This window comes from Hakea prostrata, chromosome 4, assembly GCF_041222555.1.
Source record: "Hakea prostrata isolate BN-2017 chromosome 4, UWA_Hpros_2, whole genome shotgun sequence".
Taxonomy (NCBI): domain Eukaryota; kingdom Viridiplantae; phylum Streptophyta; class Magnoliopsida; order Proteales; family Proteaceae; genus Hakea; species Hakea prostrata.
In genome coordinates this window covers 12,816,272-12,827,431 of record NC_142603.1, presented here as the reverse complement: position 1 = coordinate 12,827,431, position 11,160 = coordinate 12,816,272, and the positions used below count along the sequence as shown (strand labels likewise).

The 11,160-nt window shown below is 38.3% G+C and overlaps 1 protein-coding gene across 4 annotated transcripts; it reads left to right on the top strand.

Annotated features, from left to right (window-relative positions):
• The first annotated feature begins 1,212 nt into the window (after positions 1–1,212).
• On the top strand, positions 1,213–9,359 carry LOC149017974 (uncharacterized). Of its 4 annotated transcripts, XR_016172877.1 has the most exons (3): positions 1,213–1,365; positions 5,144–6,750; positions 6,834–9,359. XR_016172877.1 is itself a non-coding variant. In XM_089152303.1 (2 exons), exon 2 carries the CDS (start codon positions 5,181–5,183, stop codon positions 5,715–5,717), a length of 537 nt encoding a protein of 178 aa, XP_089008429.1. In that variant the 5' UTR covers positions 1,213–1,289; positions 5,144–5,180; the 3' UTR covers positions 5,718–9,359. The 4 variants fall into 4 exon arrangements, 3 of the variants coding, with proteins under 3 accessions (XP_089008429.1, XP_089008428.1, XP_089008427.1); XM_089152303.1 differs by having other exon boundaries at positions 1,213–1,289; positions 5,144–9,359; XM_089152302.1 differs by having other exon boundaries at positions 5,149–9,359.
• Positions 9,360–11,160: the final 1,801 nt, after the last annotated feature.

Below are 11,160 nucleotides of genomic sequence, written 5' to 3'. Positions count from 1 at the left end.
ACATATTGGTTTAAATTATATATAATAGCTATCCCTTTGAAGGTGTAGTCAAGGTGTGCGAAAGCTGGCATTTGCGAGTCTCAAGTCCAAAAAGAAAAAAAAAAAATTGATCAATACCTAATACAATACCGTATAGTAAAACCATGACACTAATCGGATTGGATCCGTATATCTTTTGAGAAGATCCAACCACAACTGTAGAATGTATAAATGTAAAATGTATGTATGATGTTCACTCCCAAAAAAAAAAAACTTTATGTATAACCAGATTGATGGAGTCCGATTCCTCAACTTTTTAGTAATGTATCATATGTTCAACAGATCTACCTTGTTACTTTTTTAGAATTGGATTCTTGAGAGTTGAAAGAACTCATCAATCTTAAGATATTCTACCCATCAATTAGAAATCGGTTCCCCTCACGCTTTTCCATCACATAGTAGGAGAGGGGTTTCCTCCTAATTCTATCGAAATGATCAAAACTGGGCTTGAGTGGACCCCTCATGGGTCTCGAGTTCTTCATGGTTATTTTTGGTTGTATTCCTTTTTTGGGTTTTAGCCACACTCCTTGTACATGTAGTATTCCTCAAGCTTGAAGCATTCTGCATTGGCTTTGTTTGCTCCAAGAATGTCAAATTGAGATTTTCTACGCCCAAGTTGATTGTGCCCCCATAACCCTACGCTCACATGAGTGTGGGGACCACATTGCCCAACTCAGGCAGACTTGAGGTAGTGTAGTCCCTACACTTGTGTGAATGCGAGGGCATGCGGCACACGACGATCGGACCATGAATAGGGGTGTAAATGAACAACTGAAATCCGCTTTCAAATTCGTATCCGCATCTAATATCTGTCCAATAAAATTATCCGATTAAATTACTTACTTTTGATTTATTTTTCTTATTTTTATACATTTTTTACTTGAAATATTTGACTATTTTTCTAGATATTATACTAAAATAGCTACAAGAGGTTTGCTAAATTCTTAAATTTCAAATCTAGTCCTAACAAACAAAATGATAAAGATGTCAATAAATAATTGAAAATTTGAATTCAATTTGTATATCAATTTAGAAGAATATACGTAAGAAACTATCCAATTATCATCCGAATTTTATCTTTCTTTGTTCAAAAACCGATAAAATATTACCCGAATCCATTCAAATAATAATTGGATGCGGATTTATGACCATAATCCGATCCGTTGAACTCACGAAAGCCTGTTACTGCCGTTTCTCCATCTTACTTGGTCCGTCAAGTCGAGCGTTCTTGTAATTCAAATTACACCGTGGTACGTTCGTCTTTCTCTGGGTACCTTCCAGGCTTCCATAAATCATATGCAGCCTGCTCTGAGGTTTTTCCTTGAAGTAAGTTTCTTCTGAAGAATATTTTTGAAAATCAATTTATAGGGTTTGCTAAAGCTTCATATTCTGATTTTGAAGAAATCGCCTTTCTAATTTTGAAAGAGAAGTTTTAGAGCTTGTATTTAAAAGTTGTTTCGAATCTTAATTCTTAATCTTAGTTGGACGGATACGCACTTCTCGCCTGATTCACTCATTTAGCTTTCCTTCTGATGTATAGCTTCAAATTTCACCCATTATATTTTTTAGCTTATGGACACATTTATATACTCCTCTTAAAGGTACGGAATAAGTTTCAGTACGGTTGAGCTTATGCATATTTTGTAGGGTTCTTGTTTTTTTGTTATTCTTTTGGGTAATTGTATTTCTTGGGTTTCAAATTTGCAATGGACTACAACGCTTGAGCCTTTTGCTACGTGAAATTTTAACTTTCAGCAACAGATCCATTTTTTTCTACTGAATTTTCTTGTTGTTTGGTATTTACCCGTGCCAAAGTAGCACTTGATAATTTGTGTAAAAGCATATGGTCAGCTGCACAATTTGTACGAGTTAAATTGATAAAAGCATGGAGTTTGTGCATTTGTAATGTACCTTTTAAGGCAATACTTGCTTTTGGACTTTCATATGATTGAAAAATGGGAATAAGAGTATTCTAATTTGAACATATGTTGCTGATAAGAAGTATTGCTTTTTATTGGGATGATTGTGAATAAGCCAGCTAGTTATCTGGTTTGACAGATCTAATTGTTCATTAAGATACTGTTAATGGACATAAAAAAAGAAGCTAGGAACCATCTTGCATCTGAAAGCTTTCCTATGCTCTTTTTATTTCAGAAGTTTTCTTCTTAATTGTTTGTTTATACTTCATTTGTTTTTGAAAGATGCAAATGACCTTCTGCTGTGTTGGGCAAATGAATGAAAACATTGGCTTATTGCCTTTAGGGTGATTATTAGTGTTCTAATTGCCTTTTTTTCCTGAGTTAGTTGCATATTACTAAGAATGGGAACTGATTGATTGAGTGGAAGTTACCTGTACTTCTAGACAGGAAATTTTGAATTAGAAACTGATAAGATCCTCTGCAGTACCTTGGGATTAATTGAATAATCTCTTTCTTGCATGATGCTTCTCCCTCATATAACATCTCTCACACACACACACTGCAACTGAAGGATAACTCAGGACTTAGAAGAAACTTTAGCAAAAGCACTCGATTAACGGAACATTGGTTAACAAAAGACTACAGTACAATGTGCCTCCCCATCTTGAATCATCACTTGAATTGCCCCCAAACCAGAGGTCTTCCCCTCTCTTATGAGTCAAGCTCGCCCCAACACTAACACCAAAATCTCCTCCACACACTATTATGCTGGATTAGGGATTCAATTTTGGATCCCATGTCTGACATCTGATGCTGCAAATTGTGCACTGTGATTCAGGATCTTAACCCCTGGACTCCATTTGGCTGTGAATGATCCCTGGGATCGGCGCGCTCTGATTCCACGTTGTTAAGACACTGCGAACCCCAATAGATCGAACACAAACCCAGCTCCTGGCAGCTCCCTTATTAACTCAAACTCACACACACACAAAGCACTTGAATGCCGTAAAAGAGATCTGTAGAACAAATAATAATGGCAAACACACTAATTTCATTAACAGAACTCCATTACAGGACTCTCCCAGATCTGAATTCACCCTTCAAAATGCCCCACCCAAGGGTCTTCCCATTCCCATAAGGAAGCTTGCACCAAAAACACACTAATCCATTCCCCCCCCCCCCCCTTTCCTATCTACCTGATCTCTCCTAATATAGCCCAAGACGAATCCTAGCGAACTAGCAAACCTTCCCTTTCCATGTAGGACAGCATGGGAGTGGTTGCTCCCAAATAGGATTTTGCCACTTGCTCCTTTAGCTGTCCTGTCCCCCACCCAAAAGAAATAAAAAAATAAAAAAACAAAACAAAAAAATAAGTTGTATGGAATTGATCCCCTACAACTCCCTTACCTCTACACCCTCAACTTTATAAGACCAGAAATATATTCCTACTTCTGGTCCTTCCTATTTCCTTGAATCCTATTCTTACCGCGTACTGTTCTTTCTCTGTTTCTCAGATTGAGCAATACTAGTCCAAAACAAACTGTCATTCTGAGGCTATAGCATCCACATCAGCTTTAGGGGGCTATAATGGATTATGTTTTTGAACATCAGTGGTAATATCAGCATTCAATGGCTATCTTTTTATATACAAGCAGTCAGGATGTTGGTTTGGAAAGAATTGGGATTACAAGTTCCTTCTTATGCTTTCTAAAAAGGAATCAGATAATAGAAGGAATGTAGTTGAAATTAAACTCATAATCTAGTCCTTACCAATAAGTGTGTTGATGATAAGTGAGACTGATCCATCTGTTCTGCCACTGCCGGTCTGAAAACTGTTGTTTCTGGGCAGTAGCTGATTTTGTGCTCTCTGGCAGTGGGCCTCTTTCAATTAACAACTACAGCAACAAGTAATCAACCATGGTAAGCTCATTGGTGGAATGACAATGATAATTGATTTTTTTCATGAACTGAGCTTGTAAAATCATGATTAAGATGAGACTAATTTGTGAAGAATGTGGATACCATCTGAATCAGAAATTAAATTGGCAGGTCTGTAATCTTTCCTCTGTGGTGTCTGGTAGAGTGGTGGGATTGAAGAAGAAGACCAGCCTCAAATCACAAGCCAGAAGTCTGATTGCTTTACTTTATTCTGTGAAAGAATTACACCTATAAATTGAGTGCATTTTTTTTCTTTTTCTTTTTCCCCTAGTAGATTTTCAGCTGATTTGGTTCTGATTTGGAGTTCTGGGTTTTAAAAAACTTCTTGCTTTCGCGCATAGAGCAAAATTTGTTAGGGTCACAGTGTCTGAAAACTATTACCCAGCTTTTATTAACTATGTAGTTTACTAGCAAAAGAGTTAGGATATGGGCGATCAGTTCTGAGATTCTAAGAAGGCAGAAGCCTTGGGTATTCTTAGGATGGCTGTAGGTCTCTGAACAGCAAACAGACCTTCTAAAAGAAAGTGTTACAGGCCAGGTACACCAAACAAGTTTGGAAGAGTCTGTGAACTTCTGGGTTATCGTAGCTAACTATATTATTTGATAAGAATATCCTGGATTAATGGAGAAGAAATATTTGGGTATTGATATAACTAAGAAAGGTGATATTTAAAGCTTTAATAATTATTGAGGAATTAAACTCACAGGCCTTTCTATGAAATTCAGGGAGAAAATAATTGAGGCTTGCCAAAGGCAAGAAAAACTAATGTTTCAAATATCCAATTTGGTTTTATGCCAGAAAGACCAATAACAGAGGTTTTTTTTTTCTCCTGTTGGTTAGGTGACTAATGGAATGATTTAAGAGCATATCAGAAAGATATTTGTTTTGTCTTTATTGATTTAGAAAAAGCTTATGCTAGTGTTTCTATACAGTCAAATGTCAAGTATTAGAGAACAAATGTTTTAAGTAAATAGTGGACATAATTAAATATATGTACTGTGTGGTGATTAATGTAACATCTGTGTAAATGACTCCTATAAAATTATACATGGTGTCATGGTGGTATTGCAGTAATAGAACAATCAGTTTGCTGATTCTTTTCTCTTCTGAGGATCAGAGTAATTTTATTTTCATTGCCACTGGCACTCTTGTATCTTTCTTTTCTTTCAAGTTGCTTTTGTCTGAATTTGGTTGTAAAAGCTATTAGTGTTCTAATTTCATTATCTCGTCTTTTTGGTCTTGGTAGTGAAGTTGTTATCATTGCTCAGGAGCAGTTTCCAACCATGCCTCTTGGCTGCAGTTCCATTAAGAAAACCTACTATGACATTCTATTGGTGAAGGAAAATGCAAGTTATGAAGATATCCGTGCAAGCTACAGATCTGCCATCCTTAGTTCCCACCCAGACAAGTTGCAAGGGATACCTGAGTTATCCAATTCTCCCCATAATTCACAGGAAACATTTCTCAACATACAAAAGGCCTGGGAAGTTCTCAGTAATTCAAGTTGTCGTGCAATTTATGATCGTGAACTGCAGGAACTGAGACGGGATACAGAAACTGCAGATGATGTTAGTTTGCAGGACATGACTGTAGAAGATGTTGGAGAAGTCCTGGAGCTCTCTTATCAATGCAGGTGTGGTGATTACTTCTCCATTAATTCTTTAGAGCTAGAAGAGATGGGTTATACATTAGATAGGGGTGAGAGTAAATTTCTATTATGTACAGCAGATGCCTTGGCATCATCAGTTGTTCTTCCATGTGGGTCATGCTCTCTGAAAGTCTGCCTAATGATTGATCTGGACACCAGTTTTTCCAGTTGATGATCAGCAAAACTAGCTCCCTGGATCTAAATTCTTAAATCTGCTGAAAGCAAATTCTTGCTTATTTGGGTATGCATGTGAATCTACAGTGGAATGGAGTGCAAACTGACAAACCTTCAAATTGAAGAACCATTTCATAGCTCACACAAACTTTAACAAGGAATCTGTTAGCTCAAAATCTTCTGATTTGTACCCTATAGTTGGAGGTCACAAACTTAGGATGCACGCTTGGGCAAAATTTGGGTTGTACATTGTAACTTCAAACTAAGTAATATATATTTTTTTTGGGGGGGGGGGAGGTGAGTTGTTCGGGTCAGTTTATGTGTTTATGTGCAGGTCGACCAAACTTCTCTCAAGAGGATAGCTTGTATATAAATATACTTGGGATTATCTTTCTCATATGACTCTGGATCCTCTATGGATCCTCTACCTGTCCGAATAGAAATCTATGTTTTACAAATTTCTCATCCACATAATAGAGGTGGGACCCATCTTCGAATGTTGACAAAATGACTTAGGGTGAAAACTGTCTGTGGGCCCCACGTGGGCTCCCTCCTAGTATGTGGTGGAGAGCCAAGGGGTGTAAGGGGGCAGACATGTATGCTCACTGATGGTGGATCCAGACTCATACAAGGGTGATTATATTACTGTTAGCAAATCTAGCCTTTTCTTGAAATAATAATTTAATTGATTATCTCATTTTTGGGTTAATTCCAATCTGATGGTGAGTTGAAGTGTTAGTAGGAGTTGGGAATTAGCTAAGGTGTCCCTTTCCTGCTGCCAATGCCTACCATATTATTGACCAATTGTGGGGTTTGCTTGCAAGTCTAGCTAAGAGAAAGGTTGAATTCAGGGCAGGTCGCTTCCCTACAAAGTCACTTCTGGCTTCCTGGTCTTGGCTTCAATTTTGATGGAAGATGGGGTCTGGGGAAGGAGGGCGTCAACGCTGGAGCGTATTCGATGGCGTGAAATCCTTTCCTTCCAGCCCTGAAGCTCTCATGGCGGAAATTAACGCGGCCATTGCTGCTGCTGAGTACGTCCATGTTACTTCTCTCCTCCAGTCCTCCGTTTCTTCTTCTTCTTCTTCTTCTGAGACAAATAATTCTCGTGATTCAGTAACAGAGACGGGTTCAGTCCAGCCCCAATACGATGCTCGGCTTGCCGATGAAGCTTATAGGGCGGGTTGTGCTGCTTTGGCTGTAGGGAAGCCTGCTGAGGCTCTTCAGTCTCTGAGAATCGCTCTCTCCAAATGCCCACCTGCCAAGCGTTCCGCCCTTGCCAAGCTCAACTCCCTCATCTCTCTCGCCTCTCAGCAACTTCAAGAATCCAGCTCGATTTCGATATGATTTTGCTTTCATCAAATGGGTACTAGATACACATCTCCAGGTTTTACATTTTTAACACACTTGGATTCTTGTTTTATATTCTTCAATTTGCTTTCTCAGATTAGGACTAGCATCTCGGCTGTAGAGAAGGGATATATTCGACACAGTAAAATGAAAGGTCTACTTCCAATATCTTGGGTAGAAATGGAGAATTTATGCTGACTGAGTCTTCAGTCCTCCATTTTTCTTTATTTGCTCTGTTTTTTACTCTCATACAGAGTTGTTTCCTTTGGACACCTTGTGTGTGGGTTTTTCAAGGGTGTGTTTCCTCTCTGTATAAGAAGGCAGCAAGAGCTACTGGAGAAGGACCCTTTAGGCTATGGTATCTTGGAAGTTGATTTACAAGAACCCAGTTTGCACCATATTGGGGGCAAATACAATTTTGAGGAGAATGGTCAATTGCATGCCTTGGGCTACATTTTCCTGGATGTTCTTTGTAATGGTGTGATCATAGGTGTTGTGTTTACCAAAAGAAAAAATCATCGGTGTTGTTGTGCAAAGTTTTATCAACAATTGATAGTGAACAAGAGTTTCTCAACTGCAGCAACAAATATAAGTTTTGTATCTCATTTGGAACTGTTCACTATAATTCTTAAGATTGTAATTTTTAGATAATTGAATTATGGCTTCTCAAAGTTTTCCAAGTGCTATTGTTGTTCTAGCCATGGTCTAAAATGAGCTTCATCCATTGATTATTAGAGGAGAATACATAGGTATTCACAATGTTAATACAAGTTGTGAATACATACATCTAGCACCAAGAAATGGAACTTGGCCAGTTTGTCATACATATGATAGACAAGGTCTTCCTAGCTAGGGTGTGGGCAAGCTAAACTGCCTAAGAATGTTGTTCCACCATCTTTGAATAATTGACAGAAAAGCACAAACACAACTTGTAGTGCTTGACCCAAAAACCCTACTAGGGCCTCTCCTTCCTTTCCTCTTCTTCACCACTCCTTGAGCCTCATTTGGTGCCAATTTCAATTTGTTGCCTTTATGTTAATTTCAGAATAGGCTACAACTGCAACAACCCAGAGCCACCAAAAGCCTTCAATGTAATGCCCGATTCCTAAAACTTGATGAAACATGAAAATCAAAGAACCAACTATGAAGATGAGGAGATTTTTGAAGAAATAAAACTGCCATGTTGGGGGAAGAAGCATGTATTAGATCAAGAGCTCTAGAAAGATATCCCGAAAGCCCTTGTTCAAACATCTTATGAGCCCTTGATTTGTGTTGGTGTAGAGAGAATGGATGGATGGATGGTCTTAGCCAATCCGCTTGAGTTGATCCTAGCTTGCTCTTGATTCAGCGTGATATCCTGAGATCAAACCATACATTAGAGTGGACCGCCTCACAGGACGGTTAGCCACCTCCGAATATTAAGTTCGTCCAGATAATGGAAGCTGGAGTTTCTCCCTGCGAAGAGACCTTCCCGGAGAGAGAAGAGAAGGAATTCATCCAATCTTGTGAAGGGATCAGAAAATCTCCCTTACTTGTTCATATGTTTTTTGGAGATAAATAGCAGGTTCGCCCCTTGTCGTCGCGGGAGATCGTTCCTTACCCTCAAATGGATATCTTGATAAATGGAGGGTGGAGATGGCTTCATGCATCAGTCAAGAGTGACAAGCTCGACGACTTGACTGTCCAACCATCGTGTTGTCTTGTCACTGGATGAGCTGTCAACACTTATCATGATAATGTCATATAGCCGCTTGGGCAGAGGAGCAAATGACGTTAGGCTCGAGGGAGACTCTGAATTGGTCAAAAGCTTCCATATCCGCAGCGGGATATTAGAGATCCTCCGTACACGCTAGGTATGGGAAAAGACATTCAAGAGGTCCTTTATCCTTGCCAAGAAGTCTTCCATGGGTAGAAGTACTGTGCTACCCCTTGTTTAATTCTTCCAAAGAACAATCTCCCTAAGAAGTACTATCTCTCGAGAAGTCCTTATTAGTCTTGGCCCAAGTCGCGACTTCCAGTTCATACGATTTTGGTTGATAACAATTTGGATTTGCACTCTATACGGTTTAACATCTTTTACGAAAACACGACATTCGAAAACACAACATTTTTCTCCACCATCATTAGTGAGATTTCCTAGGTTGTGCATATAGTTAGAAAATGATAACCAAATCTCATCGGTGGGCTGCTACAAAAAGTTCCCCCAAGATGGATTCAAAAGGATGAATCATGAAGGTTGTGTGATGAGTTAAAACAATACTAAAAAGGGAAAAAAGAAACACGCCACAAGGGTGGAGGACACGGAAGATGATACTGCATCTTGAAGAAGCGAGGGTTTGCTCTCCATTGGAATGAAAGTTGTAGGTCAATTCGGCAGAAGAAAAAAAGGTGGAAAGTGATTAGGGTTAGGTTTTCCTCCACAATAGGTGAGTAGTGTTCTCATGGTCATTTTTTTTGTACTTCATGCTCGTTGTGTTTGATTCCTTGCATGTCATTTATTATGGTGGGAGAGACATTAGCATTCTTTTTGGGATAAATGAGACATTAAAATTTTGTGAAAACCTATTGGGAACTCTTAAGGAAATAATAAACTAGTTACAATAGGAAGTGAGCATTTATGAATAAGATTGGAGGACTATTAAGACAAACTTTACACATCCACTAAAATGGATGACGGAATGAGTTACAAAATTCAATCACATGGAATATTCTAATCGGAGAATTAGGATAAATCTAATGAGTACTCTTGAATTAGAATATTACAACATTCTTCTCCGTGATCATGAGTGAGATGTCTAGGCTGTGCATATAATCAGAAAATGGTAGCCAAATCTCATTGGTGGGTAGCTACAAAAAGTTCCTTCATGCCAAATTCAAAACTATGAATCATTAAGGTTGTGTGATGAGTGAAAACAATACTAAAAAGGGGAAAAAATAAACACACCACAAGGGTGGAGGAACTCACCAATAAGGGAAAGAAACTTCATGCTATGGAGGTGAAGATAACACTACATCTTGAAGAAGAGTCGGTTTGCTCTCCATTGGAATGAAAGTTGCAGGTCAAGTCAACAGAAGAAAACGACGTGGAAAGAGATTAGGGTTAGGTTTTTCTCCGTGGTAGGTGAATAGCTTTCTCATGATCATTTTTATGTACTTCATGGTCGTTGTGTCTCATTCCTTGCATGTCATTTATTATGATGGGAGAGACACTAGCATTCTTTTTGGGATAAATGAGGCATTAAATTTTTGTGAAAACCTATTGGGGACTCTTAAGGAAATATAAACTAGTGACAATAGAAGTGATCATTTATGAATAAGATCGGAGGACTATTAAGACAAACTTTGGGCATCCATTAAAATGGATGACCAAATGAGTTACAAAATTCATTCACATGGAATATTCTAATCTGAGAATTAGGATAAATTTGACAAGTACTCTTGAATTAGAATATTACAACATTCTTCTCCGCGATCATGAGTTAGATGTCTAGGCTGTGCATATAATTAGAAAATGATAGCCAAATCTCATCGGTGGGCCGCTACAAAAAGTTTCCCCATGCCAAATTCAAAACTATGAATCATGAAGGTTATGTGACGAGTTAAAAACAATATTAAAAAGGCAACAAAAGAAACACACCACATGGGCGGAGGAACACGCCATAGAGGCAAAGAAATTTCATGCCACAGAGGTGAAGAAACTTCATGCCACAAAGGCAAAGATAACACTACATCTTGAAGAAGAGAGGGTTTGTTCTCCATCATAATGAAAATTGCAGCCTACAAGTGAAGTTGGCAGAAGAAAAAAAAGGTAGAAAGCTATTAGGGTTAGGTTTTCCTCCACGTAAATGAATAGTTTTCACATGATCATTTTTTGTACTTCATGCTCGTTGCATTTTATTCCTTGCATGTCATTTATTATGGTGGGAAAGACATTAGCATTCTTTTTGGGATAAATGAGACAAATACGAAATGATCATGTTTTTTGCTTAATTCCTTAAATAGCTTGGCTAGTAAAACTATTAGTACTCATGCGTCAAACAATAGAAGTGATCTGAGCCTCATACAAACTGAAGAACTATATTTTTTTGCTTAAT

Bases quoted from the DNA above. Each gene is read 5' to 3' on its own strand.
- LOC149017974 (XM_089152303.1), top strand. From the start codon at position 5,181: ATGCCTCTTGGCTGCAGTTCCATTAAGAAAACCTACTATGACATTCTA.